At 42.0% G+C, this 20,879-nt stretch overlaps 1 protein-coding gene across 5 annotated transcripts in view; it reads right to left on the bottom strand.

The window, feature by feature from the left end:
- The window catches only part of acsf3 (acyl-CoA synthetase family member 3), a 70,231-nt gene that overhangs the window by 30,536 nt on the left and 18,816 nt on the right, over nucleotides 1-20,879 (bottom strand). For 2 of the 5 annotated variants that reach the window (XM_019253881.2, XM_010735718.3), the window contains exons 8-10: nucleotides 6,744-6,878; nucleotides 6,290-6,401; nucleotides 2,261-3,533 (exon numbers count right to left, since the gene is read on the bottom strand). In XM_019253881.2, the coding sequence (XP_019109426.1) occupies nucleotides 3,419-3,533; nucleotides 6,290-6,401; nucleotides 6,744-6,878 (362 nt within the window). In that variant the 3' untranslated portion in view covers nucleotides 2,261-3,418. Of the gene's footprint in view, nucleotides 1-473; nucleotides 595-1,311; nucleotides 2,011-2,111; nucleotides 2,162-2,260; nucleotides 3,534-6,289; nucleotides 6,402-6,743; nucleotides 6,879-20,879 lie in introns of those variants that run through there. The other 3 variants (XR_003462725.1, XR_003462726.1, XR_003462727.1) reach the window with 3 other exon arrangements.

Here is a 20,879-nt window from a genome sequence, read left to right as displayed (position 1 = left end):
GACCGCAGGAGCCAGGGATCGAACCGCCGATCAACTGATTAGTGGACGACCCGCTCTGCCTGTGAGCCACAGCCGCCAGTGCTTCTTGCTAATGGGTACCATGAGAACACTTATACCACCATGTGTAGCCAGTAAATATGAAGTAGCCGGGTAGCTTAGTTTAACAAAATCTGCCTATTGGCATCTCTAATGCACACTAATTAACATCTCACATTGGGTATGTTTAATGTGTAAATGAAACGTTAAAACGACATGTTGTAGTTTAATGGATGGAGGGCTCACAGTGACGTCAAGACTCCAGGCTATCTGTTTTCAGTTTTCATGCTGAGCTAAGATAACTGTGTCTTGGCCGTGACTCAAAGAGTTTGAGGTCAGCTGGTGTTAAGTTGTTCTTTCATAGATTTCATTCTGAAGCATTTTGTAACTTTTTCTTTACTCGCTTTAATCGCATCATTCTTATTTTTGCTTCATACCTGTCCTTGTGTCCTTTGTTCTGTCTATAACAACTTCATGGACTGCCCAGAGGTCTCTGTGACGAAGTTGCAATCGAGAATTTCTGTCTGCCTTCAACCAGGTGTACGCTGGGATACAATTCTGAAAAGTGGGTAGAGAAAATGAATCACTGATTGAATGAACTGTCATTCAATCAGAGTGCTTGATGTAATAAAAAATCTGTTTGAAATGTAATACTGTTTCAATTCTTTGTTAGCTCGTGATGCCAGCTGCTTCCTGTTATCAGCTAATGTGTCCATCGTCTCAATAGGAAGCAAAATGAAATATGATCTCGCATGCCGGCTCACGTTTCAAAATGAAACTGTGACAAAGTCAAAAGACACCGAACAACATGACATGAACTCTCCCGTCATCTCGTTTTAACATCACCTGCTTCTTTTGAACCTTTGCCATTTTACCCAAACTCTCCATGTGTCTCCAACACATAAACAACCTCACCGGTGTCCCCCATAACCCACCCTCCAGGACCCTGGGGCCCAATAAGCAGCCATCTGCAGACAACCTCTTCCCACCACGCTCCAGCAAACACAGGCAGGGAGTGTTTGAATGTGTGTGTGTTTGAGAGAGAGAGAGAGAGAGAGAGGGAGGTGGATGTAGTTCAAGGGCACGAGTACTCCATCAGCTCGAGTCCAGGGAATATCCAACATCTTTCCCTCCCCCATGTGTGCACCAGGGAAGGCACTGGAACCCATCCTGAGTACCCCCCTAAAAACACACACACACACACACACACACACGTACAGTAGAGTGTATCTATCACTGCACACCAGCTATATATTGTTCAGTTTTGATTCTGACCCTCTGCTGCGAGCTGCAGCCTCGGTGTGGCAGCCCAAGCCTTCCTGCCCGTGGCCCTGGCCGACTCCCAGCTCTGGTGTGGGTGGTTGGGTGGGGCGGCGAGGGGATTTGGGGGCACTGAAGCTGTCCTCTGGTGCTCCTGCAGCCCTGCCTGCTCATCCATCCTGGCCTGCCAGCCCACAGATCGATAGCTCTGCTCTCTTAATCAGGTCTCTGGTGACTGTGGGCGGACGAGTGTGTGTGTGTGTGTGTGTGTGTGTGTGGACAGGAGGTTGTATCGGCTGGGGGTTGCACTTGTGTTTCTTTCCATCTTCAGTTCTCTGGCTGTTCATCACGACTGTTTATCTCAACTGTATCTCAGTGCCTCCTCCTCTCTTTATGCTTCTTATTCAGCTCCAAATTCTTTACATATCACTTGTTCAGAACCCTTTTTTTTTTTTAATACATCCTCATTTCTGTCACCCTCTCTTCTATCAGCGCTCTCTAGCCAGCTCTTGTTAAGGCTCCAATCTCTCAGACAGCCCTGCTTTATATTTTTTTCGCCTCCTCCCTGTGCCTTTTCTTTCATCTCTTCACACACTCTCTTGCCTATTCTGGCAGCACGCCAGGGCTCATTCAAAAGAAGTCTCACAGTCAAGTTGGTCCCGGTGCCACTGCAATCTGTTTTGACTTGTGATGAAGACAGAAGAGGTAGCAGTGCTGGAGAAATGGAGACGGAGAAAGGATGAGAGGTGAGAAGAGCGAGCGGAGCGAGGGGGTAAGTCAGATGGAGTGTGGGGCATCCAGCTGTGGTGTTGTACCTTGCTAGAGAATCCGCCTTCAGGCTCTCATCACACCTGTGTAACCACAGCTGCACAGACACACACACACAAACGCACACACAGAGAAAACCAGTGAAACAACACTTTATGAGAAAGCAGCAAAGTAAACAAAAAACAACTCCAAAACATTTTTTAATTCAAATTTGATAAAACTTTTTTAATATTCAGATAAACATGTTCTAATTTTTCAAGTGCATCAGTGTGTGTACAATGCTAAGAACCTAATAACAGTGTTTTCTCACTGATCATATTTCAAAGTTCATCATGTCTCCTGTTCTTCCAGCATATTGTGTTTTATTTGATTTAGTGTAGGTGTTAATTAACATGATTCTTGACCACCAACATCAACATTGTTCCCATTAAAAACCTCAGAATATACCAATAAGAGCAATCAAAGCACTCTTTGTCAGTAGGTACCGCTGTGTTTCAGTATTTTTATTGGAGTGTCCTGTTCATGATACCAGCATCAAGAACCAAAGATTAAAGTAGCTGTTCCCATCTCAGTAAGGCAGATTGAAGACTTCATAAAGGATACTGACTTTAGAGTCACTATATCACATATGCTTTGTCCCAGTTACTGATTTTGCATGTACTACATATTATTCCTCATTGTACACTGTCTTTGCAGTTAGTATACCGAACCAGAAGCACCACAGTCAAATAAACTTCACAAACAGCAAAGAGAGAGCTGTCCTCATGCCACCCTGCCATGGATTTTGTCTGCAGCAGTGAGCAGCTTCTTCATTTGGAGTACACTGTAGGTCAACACTGTTTTTAGTTGTTTTTAGTTTGCACACTGACCGTTTTGAGAATTCTCACCTTCGTCGTGTTTCCAGTGTGTACATGCAACATACTACAGTATAGACCAGTTTAAAATTCAAACGGTTTGCAGCATGGAACTGGGACACTGCTACAATTACAAACCCTACAAAAGTGGGTCATGTTAGGTTCATACCAATTAACTGTACATGACAGTTTCCTATATATTGTATTCCTGTCACATCCACGTTGGTTGGTTTTAACACTTTTTTAGCTCTGTTGCCTCAGAAAATGACATATCTGACAGGAACTGTTGAACAATCCTTGACATAACTGAAATTCAGTGAAACAGGAGTTCCTCTGCAGCAGTGTTTGTGATGGGAGGTGTTCATCCATTACTTTGTGTACTTTTGTACTCTGTACACTTGTCTGTGATGTTTGTCTAATGTAAGGAGCAGCCAGGAAACTACACCTGCACTTCTTGAACCAGGAACCTGAGTGCCGTCATACATATCAATGCGGTCCAGTCATGGGAAGAAGAGTCGCACGAGGTCCTTCTTGTTGACCTTGCCCATCTGATTCCTTGGCATCTCCTCCACCAGCACCAGGCCTGTGGGGATGGTGTAGGACGCCATGTGCTCCCTGCAATAGGACACACACACACACAGCACTGACCATTGTGCACACATGGATTGGAATATGCGCACACACACATGTGCAATGACAAAAAAAGAAAACAAAAGCAGAAAACGATTGCAAAACAAAGGCTAGCCCTGTGGCAGAGTAGCGGAGATAAGGAGAGAAATGTCCTTCATACACTCTGCAGCTCTCCTCTCTAATATCCACCATTCGCCTTCCAGACACAGACAATTCCCTTCGTACAAAACAATATAATCACTGTGAGATGAAATAAAAAAAACAAAACAAATAATAAAAGGAAAAACAGAAGGCTGGGATAATTAAAAGTGTTTTATTTTTTCCGTTTTGAGTGCATGGCTGTTACGTCAAGTCTTGAAGCCTGGAGCTTTTCTATTATCTTCTAACCTAGTTTGTTTGTTTGTTTGTGCCTGAGTCTAAGCATGTGTGTGTGTGTGTGTGTTCCTGTGTGGTGCGAGTGAGCATAATGACTCATACCGCTGCCATCAAACACTCCTTTCAGCAGATGTCTCCGTCTCTCCATCTCTCTGACTCAGTGAGTAAAGTGTGAGGGAGTATATGTGCGTACATACAGTGTGTCTCTGTAATGGGGCTTGCTTGTGTCACCAATTTCTCCGGGGCATGTGTGTGTGTGTGTGCATGAGTTTGTGTGTGTGTTAAAGGCAGTGTGGGGGCGCAGAGGGTGTGATAGAGATTCAGACTGACAGCTGAAGCCAGGGCACTGAAGAGTGAGCATCCATCTACTTGTTTATGTCTCATTTTATCTCCTTCTCTCTCCCCCCTACACCCTGGCCTCAGCGGTGGGCTCGTGTGCTGGCACTGCCTGTCTGCTGGCAGCACCCCTGGCTGCAAACACTGTGTGTGTATGTGTGTGTGTGTGCGTGCATAAGTGTAACCTGGGTCACACACAGCCGTAGTAATCCGCCATGCTGTACCAGCAGGCCACAGCAGTAGGATCTAACACCTCCACACCATATGGAGCCTACAGCCCTGACACACACTCACACACACAACAGTAAATGCATTCATACAGAATTCAGAGATATGAATAAATTATAGAGAGACAGACAAAAAACAGATGGTGGGAAAGTGGAGAAAAGGTGGACAAACGAGTGAGACAAAATTCTGTGTAGAGGGTGAGTAAAAAAAAAAAAAAAAAGAAGCTTCAATCAGTCCGAAGCAAAGGGCTGCATGTCACCACAAACCGTCTGCGATAGACAAAATAAACTCCACTGACATTTAAAAAGGGAAGAAAAAAACAAAAAAAAACTGTTTACGTCTAAGACGAAGCCCTCCTTAACAATCGTTTGTTCTCTTTCTCCACATCATCCTCTTTTTCATCTCCTGTCTTCCCTTCAGCTCTCCTCATTAGTCCATCTCTAGCCTCTCTTCCTCTCACATCCCTTCATATTGATCTGAGGACTTCTGGGTCGGTCGCGGGGGATATGTGTGTGTGCTGAACTTCTGCATTGGGAACCTTCATTTGTTTACCACAGGACTGACAAAGAGCTTCTTGAATCAACGCAATAAGATTTAACCAAGGCGGGGTCAGCACTCCTTTGCAATAATGGGATATTGTGTTCCTATTTAGCAAATTAAGGATGGTGGATTGGTTGTTGCTTGCTGCTGAAAAGTTGTTCCACCTGCTGCCGCAAAGTTAACTATGAGAAAAGATTTTACAATTCTGAAAAGAAAATGATTTTATCCATCGTGACAACTGCAAAGTAAACAGAACTTATAATGTTCACATTGCAATGCCAAAGTAATAACAAACTCTGCCTTTACCAGGAATGTGAACTTGCATGTATTTAATTGGCAAATGTTTTGCAGCCAGGTTCAACTTCTTCGCTGGGGAACCGTGCATATCTGTTGCCAGACACTAATGAACGGGCTGTGTTTTTTTAATGGTGTGCTGTTGTTTATCTGCACACAACCTTAGACTGAAGGATGCAGGTTTGTACTCCTCCTGTGTATGCCAGCATCTCTCCTTCTTTAGTGCCTCTGCACAAAAAAACATCATCTGTTGCTGCCTGCTAACTCTGTAACCGACCCGCCACAGAGGAAAAAACACAGTACCATGCAGAGAGAGGTCAATTAATAATCGGCTTTATGCAACAGTTAGAAACTGAATAGGTTGAGCTGATCATCCACCATCAGTAATCAATACACACATTATTAAACTATTGATCAAACCAATAATTTAAAGCAGCCAACGTTGGACAAACCTCAAACTTTAGCAGTTACCTAATGTTTCGATAGTGTTGACAAAACATTTAAAAATGTATATTTTAGCAGTTTGAATTAAACTAAAGTTCCCTGCACTGTTCGGAGAAAATATGACACCAAACTTCCTGAAGGAAATATGATACTCCTCACATGTCTGTAAATTCATCACTTTAGAAACACGAGCTAAAGGATGTCACATGTCAATAGTATTCTATACAAGATAAACTGTATTTCAGTACAAACTTTATATTGACTTTGTCATCTCAACAACTCAAGAACTCACCCCTCGCCACCTTTGATTAGATCAGTGATGTTGAATAAATCAATATCACACTTGTGGTAGTTCTGTTATACTGAATATCAGCACAGTTATAACTGAATGAAACTGTGGCATGATTTTTTAGCATCATTCTGAAAGCAAGCATACACACTCAAACAAATCCAATCTCCATAGAGAGGTAGCTAACAGGCAGTGTCTGCAAAGGAAAGATTATCTCAATTCAAAGTCGCCGTACCTTGCCCAGGTTTTCAACTCTGGCAGGCTCATACTCTGCCCCTTCTTCAGCTGCACCACTGCAGTGACTTTCTGACCCCAAATGGCATCTGGAGCCCCGATCACAGCCACATCTGTAGAGTTAAAAAGACAAAATCACTGTTGTTTCATCTGCTAGAACTCTTTAATCTTGGAGCATTAGAAGTTTAACCTTTAATTAGAGGGTTTTACATGCACATTAGATGGACGGTGTCAGAATTGTAGTCTTAATTTAAGGGGAGATTTAGGGACAGCCGTCATATCTGTAGTTTATGATCATTGTCCTGCTGCGTTGTCTTAAATTGGGGAATTTTATGTGGCATAAAAAGGGCTGTAGCGTTTACACAAAACTGATTTCATTTCACATCCAATGTCCGACAGAAGAGAGACAAAACAATAAAAAATGCCTCGCTGTCCTTCATCTTACAGACTCTTACCTATGATGTCTGGATGAGCCAGTAGGTGACGCTCCACCTCGAGTGCACTGATCTTGTAGCCACCACTCTTGATGATGTCAACGCTTGTGCGGCCCATGATCCAGTACGCACCATCTTTATAGATCACTGTGTCTCCTAAAAGACACATCAATACAGGGAAAGAGGCAGTGCACATGGAGCAAGGAAGTGTCAAGGTCCAAACAGGATTTATGGAACATTGTTTGTTTATGAGTAGTTTATAAAATGGATGGATTGAGTGAAAAAAAAATTATTGGTGTTTATTAAGAGTGTCAGCTAGTGGCTCTGTGAGGCTGTGGTTAGACACAACGGTGCTTTGAGGTAAATGATAACGTCAGCCTGCTAACTTGCTCACAATAGAAATGGGGTATCCATTAGCTAGAAATGAGTGAAAATCTCTCAAAAAGTACCATTTAAGGTGCAAATGTGCCAAAGTTTGACAACTTACTGTTATAGAAACACACTGATGAGGAACTTATGAATATTTCTTCATAATTTTTGGATTTGCTTTCATTACTTGAAGAATATTCTGAGCTGTGACAACCTAATTTACTATAATTGCTATGAATGTTTGCTTGCAGGAACTTTTGGGTTTATGTGAGAAAGTCTGGGTGAAAATAGATTAAAGTGAACAAAACCCCCCACAGCATACATCAGTACAATTCATATCAGCTTTATTAGACACAAGGAGGAATGTAGGTTAAGTAAACGTAATTGAATACAAGGTGTGTATGTGTGTGAGAGCATGTGTTTGAGAGAGAGAGAGCGGTGGATGGATGAGTGTTTAAGATCCCCCCACATCATCCTCGAGACACACACACACACACACACACACACAAGTAGGTGTCTGGGGGACAGGTGTGGGGGAGGATGTGGTACAGTATCTGGGATGAGGGGCTCAGCTGGGCCTGGGGATGACGAGCAGAGGAAATGGGTCAGTATGGATGAGTGGAGAGAGACGGAGGGGGGAGAAAAATGGACAGAGGAGGGAAGGAGCGCAGAGCAGAAAAGAAGGAACAGGAAGGTGTCCTTTTGGATTATTACAGGTGGTACGTCCACAGCTGGGGCTGAAGAGGGAATAGATATAAGTGTGTTAGTGTGAGTGTGTGTGTGTGTGAGAGAGACACACTGAGGTTAAGTGGATGCTGTAGTTAAGGTTGGATGGTTGAATGAAGGTGGTGGACTGAGAGGTCAGCATAGGTCAGGGATAGGGGCTGTGGCTGTGGTTATATTCTTACCACAGAGATTTTAAGTTTTAAAGACTATTTTTGTATAGTTTTAGACTCAATAAACAGCACATTTTATTTATTTATAGATGCAGAATTTTGGTTATAGACCTGCTTCAGACATACACGCCATTTTTTTTTTACACCAAACAATAAATTAAAAGGCATTTAAATGAAGCTATATATTATATATTAATTATATATTATATTTTTCTACCAGAAATCAGTACCTATGCTTTGGATATGCATATAGACCATTGTGCAGTGAGATGAGACTTTGAGCTTCAATGGTTAAATTAATATATAAAATCTAAAAATGTTGCAGAGCACTTTTACACTGACTGTTGAGTTAGATGAGAAAACTGACTATGGAGTCTTGTTGTCACCATGAGGTTTTCAGGCAACCTACACTAACCTCAGAAAGTTAGAGCTCCAAGCCAAGATTAAATAAACAAGGTATAATGTGCATGAATGTGCTTTTGTTACTATTGCACAGAGACAGACTAGGCCCCCCTCCCCCTGTTTTCAGTCTTTATGCTAAACGAAGTTAACCGTTGCTGGTGGTAAGACTCTCAAAGTGAATGAGTGCGTTTCCTGAAATTGTTAAACTATTCCTTTATTTCTATGGTTGTGCTGGGAGACTTTGGACTCATTACCTCAGCACTTTCTAAAATCCTGGGTACAGCCCTGCTCGGCACATTTCCACCTGGTTCAGCTGTGTGCATTTGCTGACACTACAGCAGGAAAGGAAAAAAAAAAAAGAGTCTACACCTGAAATATGGAATCAATAAAATAAACACTGGCTCTGTGTTACCTGGAATCATGATGAAGCATTTTATGGGACGGATTTTATTTTGATAACGGTCTGTTCTCAGTGGTTCCCACCCTGAGGTCCAGGCTTCCCTTAAGGGCTTACCAAAGATCACATGGGGTATGCGAGACTTTGTCTGCTCTGAGGTTGTTAAAAATAGATTTGCACATTGAATTAAACCAACTAAAATCATAATAAAACACTAACTTAATATTTTACACAAAAGTCTGCATAGAAAATATTTTTTGTCCTCATTCTTTGAAAATAGCAGGCTACTTTCAATAGGCCATAACTCCTGACCTCTGTGAGCTGTGCTCTCAGTTTTATCAGCTCATCCTGGTTTTCCTGCAGTCAGATCAACACTATTTTATGAATGAAACATGAGAGACATCAAAGCGCTGGTGACTCTACAACTATATCTAAAGTGTTTTAACTTTAACTTTAGTTTCATTGAAGGACAGGCCTCGGCCAGAATTCATTTGTGTGGAGAAGCTAGCTAATGACAGCATGAAGCCAAGCGAAATGCAACGAGATCAGCAAACAAAAACATCACACCTGATGTGTTATTCTTCTGGTGTGTGTGGTGGTTGGGGCTCCAAGGAAAAAAAGGTTGAGAACCACTGCTCTACTCCATCATTTAATCTCATTTGTTATCTGCTCCAACCCCGTATCACTCTATCCATCTTATTTTCGTCCACCTTTTCCCGCTCCTCACGCTCCGGTGTCAGCCAAACACACACAACTATTTTTTTTTTTAGTCTCATCTGTGCCCTCCATTTTTTTGTCTCTACCTCTGGAGCATCTCTCATCACATCTCCTGTTTCCTTCTCTCCACCTATCTTCCCGTCTCTTCTTCCCCCTCTTGCCTCCGCTTCAGCATCAATAGAGGGCCCATCTGTTCCCATACATCACGCACTTCATTTCAGTTTATTAGCTGGGATAAATCATAAATATTTCATTATACATCACGGGCGGCTGTCGCCTGCACACCGACAATTTATCACTGCTGCCCTCTCTGCCGGCTTGCCACGGCGGCTATAAGCTTTCCAGTCTATTAAACAAGATTGATACAGTGTGTAAATTTAGATATTGGGAATTTCTTCACAGACCACTGCTCCGCACTGATAGGCCGGGGTAACAGGGGAGGGGAGGAGAGGGTGGAGGGAGGGATGGAGGGAGCGGGGGTTGTTGAGGAGCTTGGTCGGGTGTTAACACCACTAACAGGAGGAGTAGTTACAGTTTCCACTATTCTCCTCTTTTGGATGAAAGGATGAAATATCACCTTACGCAAGGAAAAGAGTAGTTTACATGCACACAGATAAGCTGTTAGTGTGTGTGTGTGTGTGTATGCACGAGCTGGAACCGATAAAAATAACATCAAATTTGCAGCCGACGTTTAAGCACAGAGGAAGGAACTGGCATTAATGAGGCAATGTTTGACAAAGGGGTTGAAAAGAGCCACTCAGACAACATACTTGAATTGAGTTTGAAGTACTTATACGGGACTCTTTGACCTTGTCTCTTTGAGGAGAAGGAAATAACGAGGGGTAGAACAGCATGTTTGCAGAGAGGCACAAGTGGGAATAGTGATTGGAGAACACAGACTGATAAAAGAGGAAAGAAGGACGGGAGAGAGAGAGAGACAGAGGGAGATTGTTGGGAACTGTGTTACTAGGACGCACGCACACACTCACAAGCTTGTCCACATGCACACATACATACTGTATGTACACACACAGTACATACATATGCACACGCGCACACCCAACCACACACACACACACACACACACACAAACACAACTTCAGGCATCAGAGACTCTCTGCCATTATGTGTTATGGCGTCGGAGGCAGATATGGCCGAATGGGTTTCTTAATTAAAACGATAAGAAGCCTAATTGCACTGGGCTTTCATCTCATTCTGAGGCATTAAAGGAAGTGAAGGCACACAGTGTGGAGAAAAAAAGAAGAAATAAAAACAGATCAAGACTTTGACTGGAGGATGGAGGGCAGAGAAAAACTTCCATAATGTCTTTCGGAAAATGACATTAGTCGGCTCTGCAGAAAACTTGGTTCTGCTACAGCGTAATTGAAATTTCAGACAGTCAACACAAAATTATTTTTTAAGCCATTAATTATCATTTTCTTAACAGGAAAAACAACATTGTGCAGAGAAGTGTGTTATCAACGGGGTTTTAAAAAAAAATTCCAGCTACAGCAATTTTTCAGATTAATGCAAAATTGCCTTGAGAGGAATTTCTGCTGGAGTGTGACATTTTAACATTTTAACAAAACTCCGGTGATTGGCCTCCGTTCTCAGGCTTCTTTTTTTTTTTTTTTTGGTTGCTCGAAGACGTTGGCGTAATTCATGACAGTTTCCACGGCAAAGCAAACCTATTACACTGAGCAAACGAGGTGGCCAAAAGAGGAGAAGTATGAATTGTTTGCAGTGACAGAGGAGCAGCCAGCTGTAAAGACTGAAAATGTAAGAGCAAAATACATTCTAACAACACGTGCCCTCCATAGAGCATAAAACAGCCATGTCATCTTTTACTGCAACTGGAAGAGAATATGTAATAGAGCTGCAAAGATTATTTGCCAACTATTAATTTAATTGCTATTTTCATACTTTCATACTAGCCCAAATTCTCTGATTTCAGCTCCTCAGATATAAAAACGTAATGTTTCTTTAGTGCTTTATGACAGTAAACTGAATATCTGTGGGTTGTCAAGACATTTGAGGACATCATCTTGAACTTTGGGAAACACTTTTCACCTTTTTCTGACATTTTCGGCATCAAACGACTCGGACTACAACGACAGATTATATAAATACTCACTACATGTGATGTTGTTACATTTTTCCCAGTAGAGGCAGGTAAGATCCTCCTGGCTGCACCAGGCTGTGGGCTCTTTACCCATCAAACAAACTGTTTGCCTCTCTCCATGAGTACCCACTCAACAAACTCTCAGAGCTGGCAGGGAAGCAGCACGGGGGGGCTCTGCAGTGATGGTGCCATTTATGTTACCTCAGAACACGTGAACTGTGATTTGACAAGATTGAAAAGTAGCTGTGGGGTATTTTCAATGACTTTCCACAAAATCATTACTTGCTGTCATTAATGGGCTGTGTTCTTGCGCACACGTGCTTCGGTATAAGTGTGTTTCTAGAGGCCCTTATAACGTACCATATAACTATACAGAACTGGCACACTGGCACACACACACACACACACTGTCTGGACTTTCTGCTCAGACAGAAAGAGTGTGAGAGAAAAGGGCAGAGTGTGACATATGACAAAGGCCAACATCACAAAAACACTTCAGCCTGTCTGCCACTAGCATTACAGCTAGAGGTGTCAGGGAGGCAACTCAAAATGCACAAAAAACAGTTTTTGGTGAGGTGACAGGAGTCATCTATTAGTTTGTCAGTACCTTCCAGCCCCTTAACAGATTTCTGCTGTTTCTGAAATATACAGAAATAACTCTTATATGAGTGTTTGTAATTGAATGTGATTTCAGTCTGTTCTTCATCTAAGTACCATCTATTTGTTTGTCTGTAACCCCCACACACTCAACCCTGGAGATGTGGCTGCCATGTAAGCTCTTGTAAAGTGCACTTTGAGTGATAAAATGAAAAGACTTTCATGTTCTCATTCTGGCTTTCTGCATACTCAAACACAGACCGCAACATTTCACCAAAGGGAAGAAACACACAGTCATCCACGGGCAGCATGTGGCTAAAAATCCTATTCCAGAAACACAGTGGTGGTGGTTAAAATAAAAACAATCTGCTGTTACATTCTAAAAATATATCATCTAGCTGTGAAACAACATGTCTGTGATTCCCTTCATGAGAGTGAAATTAAAACAAAAACGTGTCACCTACAAATGTTCAGTACTTTAAACATTCTGTTGAATCTAACAGCTTTAAAATTTAAGTGACATTTTTAATCTCCTCACAAACAAAGCAGATGTGTCCTTTTTTATCTTGACATACTTATATACTGTTGTCAAATAAAATCATGAATTATTTCTTTACATCACGTTTCATAGTTTATTCAAGGTTTATCATTTAAGCCTGAAGTACACTTCTGTGTCAGGCTACACTAGACACTCAAGTCAGGTAAAAATATATAAATCTAATAACAAAACAAACAAAACTGCCTTTTGATAAAGTTGATTTATTTCTGATTTATACTTCTGTCTATTAATATATAACTGTTGTAAAACCAGCTTTTAGTCAAATGTTTAAATTGATCATAAACTTTAAATTCAGTGACCTGGGTGTTGTCATAGCATGTAGTCAACAGTGGTGAAATGTAAGTACATTTACTCAAGTACTGTATCTGAGGTAAGGGAAATAATTATACATAATAATAATAATACAATAATAATTATACAGTACCTTCAACCAACTATACCAATCCTGGTTTTACATTCATGCATGAGTAACAATAACCTCATGCTATACTATATAATAGTATGACCACTGTTGGCCAACATGTTGTAAAGGTTACATTTGCACATCTTAAACTAGCCTCTAATTGACCTGCTACTGTAAATGCTGTCTTCACAAGCGACAATCGCCACTCAATCACAAAGACCCACTTTGAGACGCTTACGCTGAAGGTTCCATAGGCCGTGTAGGGAATAATAATAATGGTATTGTAACGGTTCAATAAGTGCAGCCGAGCTACAGTGTAATTCTCTGTATACCACCTTTGAAGAAACTCAACTTTTCAAAACCGTCAGGTTTCAACAGAAACTTGTGGTTCCCAGACTGTTGAGCTCGGGAATAGTTCTAAAAAATTACCAACCATAATTTAAAAGTTAGTTTGGAGTTTTGTTTATCCAGGTCTCTGCACTAGCATCACTAGAGTGTTTCAAGTGAGCCCGATGAGGAGAGGCTCCTCCTCTGCGAGTACAAGTGGAGCCACGGTGCTTTACCTCATTCATCACAACCTAAACTCTCACACTGCAGGTTAAAGCCGAGTGGCCTCCTTCACTGTGGAGAGGAGAGCCTTATCTGCACAGAAGATGAGAGAGGTCTAAATGTGAGTCGTGCCTCTTCTCAGAGTGACTGTAAACACTTAGCATATATGAATATTAATGTTCCACATTAAAGCCCCGATGACTAGATGGAAGAGTTAATGAGGATAAATAACCGACAGCCAAGCAGTGAAATCTCAGCTCTGACATTATTTATCATCCTTAACTTTTGTCACAGCTCCTTTTTTTAGTAATTAATATTGTACAAGAAAGCACTTTGCACTTGGATGAGTGATCTAATTTGTTTAATATAATGCAATTAAAGAAGCTTGAATTGCTTTATGTTAATGCTACTGATTATATTCCTCGCTGGGATGCCTCTCCACCAACAGATAACAGGCTCAACTTGAGGATTGATGTCTGTCTCAAATCTGCTATGTTCATCAAGCAAACTACTTGACTGCAGTTTACATGCTCCTTCTCGGCACTGAATCACACAAATCTGATAGTCACCCAAGACATATATCGACGCTGGAAAAGAACAGCAGTCGTAAAGCCTGAACAGTGAGCAAAACAGGATTCCAAAAGTCAGATGAGTTTTGAAATCAAAGTACCTGTTGTTGCTTTTACCAGAGCAAAAGAAAGAAAGCATGGATGGAAGGGTGTCAACTGCTTCATTGATTTGCCCGAAACTGGCTCACATGATGCAGTGTTTAACTACATTTACCTGCAACTGGTGTTCATTAAATCAGGAGCACCGCATGTTGACACCTTGGCTGTAAATGCTACACTGTCTTTTCTAAAACAAAGTGCTGGGAGGGTGGTGGTGTTGGTGTATCCCACAGGGAGCTTTGACATTGGACTTAAGAGGACACAATGTGACTTGGGGCGAAGTATGACATTGGGAACACAGAGAGGGATAGAGGCAGGGAAGAGGAGAGCGCAGCTGGAAGCAAAAGAGCAATGCACAAATGACTAGTGATGGCTCTGCAGGATATAAGCCGTCTGTCCGTCCGTCCGTCCGTCCGTCCGTCCATCCATGGACAGAATGTACCCTGCAGACCTGAAGCTCACCTTTACAGCTGGGGTTACATCTCGCTCGGTCACACACAAGCAGACACAGATGAAACACACATGCTTTAACAAGAGGGCAGAATGCCTGTGCTGCAGCATACGGTAAGCTTATAATATAAACTGTAATATAAACCTTCCCTTCTCTTACAGGATTAACTTGTATCACAGGTTCTGCAGGTAAAAGCCATTAAGAGTGAGAAATTAAGGTAAAACAACAAACATTTAACCCCCTCTTTAACATTTCTGCCCCCAAGTCTGAGTCCTTCCAAGATAATTAAAAAAAATAATTAAACATCAGATAGAGCAGGGTTAATAGTCAGCCCCCAAACGAAGTGTATTCTACACTAACTGATACAACTATACCTCGATTATTCATTTGGAAAAAAAAAATGCCCAAGCTTCCCTCTCTTCCCACAAGTCCTTACTAATTTATGTATTCATACATTTATTTATGGCACGGGTGCAAACTCATCAGGGGTGAAAAAGGTGACAAAGCCCCTCCCCAAGCAGCTTTAAAATGTGGATTTACTGTCAGTATTAGCATAAGGATACAGAGAAATGCACACCCTAGAAATAATGTAATATTACTTCTGTTAAAGGTAGTTTAAGATCAGGACCCTTAAAAAATATGAAACTGGCATTACTGATTATTGACAAAATGATGTTTATGACAACGTCAGAAGTAATTGTTACGATAGGATTAGATGATATTATCTTACATTTGATTGTCTTTACGTTAACTTTTAGTTAGCACTTTGGCTAACATTCACTAAATCAAAACAACTTAATCATATATCATATGACAAGTTTGCAGTCTTATATGGTTTATTTCATTATAATCCATTTCTGGATAGAAAAGTTAAGAGGCACTGATTGAACCCAAAACTACTGCGACTTTTTCTTTGTTGCCCCCCTGACTCGTTGTATTTACATGTGCGCACCGAATCCAACAACAAAAGCCTTTACAGTCCTTGTCAACTTGAGCTGAAGTCACACTGTAGCTCTGTACAGCAGCATATGGACTGTACAGCGAGCACAAAAAGAGGGTTAGAAAAAGGTGAGAGGGGATCAATGTGCTCAGAGATGCTTGTGAAGATGAGATGAAAGTAAGAGCGCTCAGGAGAAGGTGACAGCTTCCCTATTGAGCTGCCAGTCATGCTAGGCAAGACCCGCTCGGAGAAGACACCTCTCGCCAGCTGAGAACTTATTGATCCAACCTCTCACACTCCTTCTTCACTTTTTAGACTCTACTTTTCTTTAGCAGTCCTCTTCCCATTGGCCTGTCAGTCTCACCTATTAGCTTTATTTTCTTCTCAGACTTCATCTTCCACTGTGTGGCAGACACACGGTGCAAATAGAAAGGTTTTTAAGACCTTTTCAACTACGATGGATTTTTGAGAATATATATATATATATATATAGATATTATATATATAATATATATATACTATTATATATATATATATATCTATATAACACACAATACAGATCTCACATAAATCAAATCACGCTGGATATCTTTCCTGATATGGACTGGGTAATGTGTTAAGGAACGAAAGGATGCCACATCATTAATGGAGATGAAAACTATCAACCTACAGAGGGCTGAAATCAAAGACATCCCCAAAATCGAAGCAAAAAAAATGATGTGTCAGGCTAGTCCATTTTGCCAAAATTTCTTTGCAGCAACTCATAATGGTACTCATTAGTTTGTATGGTCTCCACGTGCTTGTATGAATGCCTGACAACGTCGGGGCATGCTCCTAATGAGACGACGGATGGTGTCCTGGGGGATTTCCTCCCAGATCTGGACCAGGGCATCACTGAACTCCTGGACAGTCTGAGGTGCAACCTGGCGGCATTGGAGATCTATTGGATTTAGATCAGTCGAGCATAGGGGTCAGTCAATGGTATCAATTCCTTCATGTTCCAGGAACTGCCTGCATACTCTCGCCACATGAGGCTGGGCATTGTCGTGCACGAGGAGGAAACCAGGACCCACTGCACCATCGTAGGGTCTGACAATGGGCCCAAGAATTTCATTCTGACCTAATAGCAGTCAGGGTTCCGTTGTCTAACCTGTAGAGGTCTGTGCGTCCTTCCAAGGATATGCCTCCCCAGACCATCACTGACCCACCACCAAACCGGTCATGCTGAATGATGTTGCAGGCAGCATAACGTTCTCCACGGCGTCTATCACATGTGCTCAGGTTGAACCTGCTCTCATCTGTGAAATCACAGGGCACCAGTGGCAGACCTGCCAATTGTGGTGTTCTGTGGCAAATGCCAGTCGAGCTCCACGGTGCCTGGCAGTGAGCACAGGGTCCAGTACAGGACATTGGGCCCTCAGGCCACCCTCATGAAGTCTGTTTCTGATTGTTTGGTCAGAGACATTCACACCAGTGGCCTCCTGTAGGTCTTTGTAGGGCTCTGGCAGCGCTCATCCTGTTCCTCCTTGCACAAAGGAGCAGATACTGGTCCTGCTGATGGGTTAAGGACCTTCTACGGCCCTGTCCAGCTCTCCTAGAGTAACAGTAAGTCTCCTGGAATCTCCTCAATGCTCCTGAGACTGTGCTGGGAGACACAGCAAACCTTCTGGCAATGACACATATTGATGTGCCACCCTGAAAGAGTTGGACTACCTGTGCAACCTCTGTAGGGTCCAGGTACTGCACCATACTACCAGTAGTGACACTGATTCTAGGCAAATGCAAAACTAATAAGAAATTGGTCAGAAAAGATGAGCAGGTAAAAATGTAAGCACCTGTAAAGCCATTCCTGTTTTGGGGGTCATCTCATTGTTGCCCCTCTAGTGTACCTGATGTTAATTTCATTAACACCAAAACAGATGAAAATGGTAAACAATCCCTCCAACTACTTACCTGACCGGATCAATATCCCAGAAATTGAATTGACTTGATGCTATACTCTGATTAAAAAGTGTTCCTTTAATTTTTTAAAGCAGTGTATAAAAAGGGGGCTTTTGTGCCTTTATTTCTAGACAGCTAAATATGGACAGGAAACTAGGAAGAGAGACATGAAGCAAAGGGCCACAGGTTGAATCTAACCCAGGCCGCTGCAGTAAGGACACGGGGTGCATACTCTGCCAGATGAGCTACCAGTGTGCCCCGCTATAATAGATCCCCTTTTTCAGTTCCAGCTCAATGGATTTCAGCTGGATGATCTCACAGAATGGACTTTTTAGGTTATGACTGTAGTAGCCTGAAGTGCTTTATTTAATCTAGCTTTGGATAACAGGGAGGAACAGGACTTTTGTCCAACAGTAAGTACATTTCCATTCCATCCTGTTTTTAGACACATTTTCAATTTGTGCAAAAAAATATATATATATATAAAAAAAAGGGAACCTGAGTGGAAATTTCCCCAAATTCCCTCAAATGCATTGATGAAAGTAAAATGTGACGAAATAAAATGGAAACAGGTGAATACATCATGACATACATGAACATCTGACTGAAAATCTGGAAACAAATGTAAATGCTATAGTTCCATCACATTTCTCACACAGTTTCCATAGTGTAAGGTTAGATTGGTGATTTTTTCATTATATATATATATATATTTACATAATATATATTGATATGGTTTGAAGTGCGATTAAACCACTCTCCCTTTGCTGTGGTTTAAAGGCACCCAACTGCGGCCACTAACTTTTTCTCAATGCATTCTCCTCCTACTATTGCATTCTGGGAATATTGTTAAAATGTTTTACTACATTTGAATGGTAACTTTACCATTATCTCTGAGTTTTATTAAAGGTCTGAAAGATTTATGCATTAAAACTACTGTATGTTGAAGCTCAGATATTGAACCTGTTGATTGAAAAAAGTAATTATAATTGGATGATTTTTTTTTACATTTTGCTTTGAAAAGTTGTCTTTTAAATTAAATATGTTTAACCTAATGAACCTGACCATCAGTGTACATTACCTATATTGTGATTTAACTTTACATACAGTATATCTTAGACTGTGTCTAAAGGGCCATCAGATACTTTTTTTTTTCCACATCCTCCATGTCTCAGCTACTGTAAAAGTCACTCGGGCTGCATAAAAAGCCTGCTTCACTACAACTGGCCGACTGATGGATGGGATGGGAGTTTGGGAGTAGACAGTGCTTCAGAGGCTAAATTCAGGACAGGAACTTCCCTTCACTGTGGTCACATACAGTAAGTGGATGTATGAGGTGTTCTCCATACTTAACTGCATTCATGGGAAAAGTTAACACATTAATTTTGACAGCCTGCGTCCAAAAAAGTAAATTTCTGTCATATTCCTGTAAAGCAGTCTAGTTGCTGAACACCTTTCATTTTTCAATCCTGACCTGAAGGTCAAATCCTGGAGGATGTAGAAAAAAGTGAGATACAGGAGAGCTCAGTGGGAAGGTGACAAGAGATCAGGCGAGAGTTAGCAAGCCAGAGATGGAGTGTGAGGATGAGACAAAGAGTGTCAGAGAGAAAGGTGGAGTGTGAAATGGGAGCAGGTGTGAGGGTAAAAAGGGTAAGAGTGTGAGAGGGGAGGCAGGAAGCTAAGAAGAGGGTTAAGAGCAAGGAGTCTCCATCTAACACCCCCCACCTCAGATATCCACACAGAGAGGGTTTGTGTGAACATGACAGGATTGTGTGTGGATAAGAGTGATTCGTGTGGGAGTTTACTGTCCATATGAGCATGTGCCTCTATAAATCAGTTGTTTGTGTGGTGCTGGGAAGTGGGATTAGTCCCCCCGCCCCACTGTAAACCATAGTTATGGTCTTACGTTATAGTCATCAGATGAAATTATTAAAACTTATTGTTCTGCATCACTCCAGTATGATGGAGATGGTTCTAAATACTACATCTTCCATGAGCCTTGGATGCCATTAATATGGAGAAGAAAAGTGACTGACTTTGGTTGCAACAGTCTGTGTAGAGAGCAAATAAGGTGGAAAACATTGGCTGAAAGGCAAAACTATTATCGCTCAGCTATCAATTAACAAATGCAAATATCTGTCTGTAGTGATTAAAATGTGTCTTTCTTGTCATATCAGTTGCTAATTGGACTACAGAGGAAGTCTTGGCCCCAGATATTCATTAACTGTTTTATAAATATCTGCTGACTACATCACCAGCCCAAAAACACTGGCCGTTGCTCCCACAGGCTGAATCGTCATCGGGCGATAACTAATGCGTTCTGAGACTGCCCACAATGCAACTCTGCCTCAAACAGTTCAGTCAGAGATACAGGTCATGCTCGCAGCAGCTAATGCAGCCTCAAACCGTTCAAGCAGAGATTGAGACGTCGACGAGGCTCCCTTCTTTCTAACTCCAGATTTATATTTTGAAACTTCTAGTCTTCAGCTTCAACCAACAAAGTATCAGATTTCATGCGGCTCCAGAAAGACTTTTTTTTGCCCCCCCGCATATACAGAACACAAGAACAGACGCTGATGTCTCCCTATAAACACCTTTTAGTTAATAAACCAGATATTTTTAAACACAACTGCTCATCATTAGGAGCGATGACTCATAAAAGATGAGCTTGAATGATTCAGCTGTCTTCTAAAATTGTCTGTGCGAAAAATAAACAGAACAGCCCGAAAAGCTCCTCCTAATCCTAACTGTGTGTGTGTTTAAGTTGGCATCAGGGCACACAGGCAGGTGGGTGGGCAAAGAACGTGTTTGATAGCTTCCTATAGAGAAGTCCATGGTGTGTGTATGTGTGTGTATGTGTGTGTGTGTGTGTGTGTGTGGCTTGAGGGACCGGTCTGTGGGGAGCTGATTGCGCAGGCTCTCATTATGTGGCCAGTGGCTGTAATGGAGTGTGACAGCAGCGTGCTGTGCTCTGGATCTCTGTCCTTCCAGCCTGCAAAGCCAATTAAACACACTCTGCCCTGCTCTCCCACTGCCTCGCCCTGCTTCGCTCTCCGTCACTCGCTCCTTCCCTGCTTCTTTACACCCGCCCTCCCCCTCTCCCTCCCCCCTCCACCCACCACCGGCTCCCCATCTCTACCCTTGTC

This window comes from Larimichthys crocea, chromosome VIII, assembly GCF_000972845.2.
Source record: "Larimichthys crocea isolate SSNF chromosome VIII, L_crocea_2.0, whole genome shotgun sequence".
Classification (NCBI taxonomy): domain Eukaryota; kingdom Metazoa; phylum Chordata; class Actinopteri; family Sciaenidae; genus Larimichthys; species Larimichthys crocea.
This window is presented reverse-complemented; position numbering and strand designations above follow the sequence as displayed.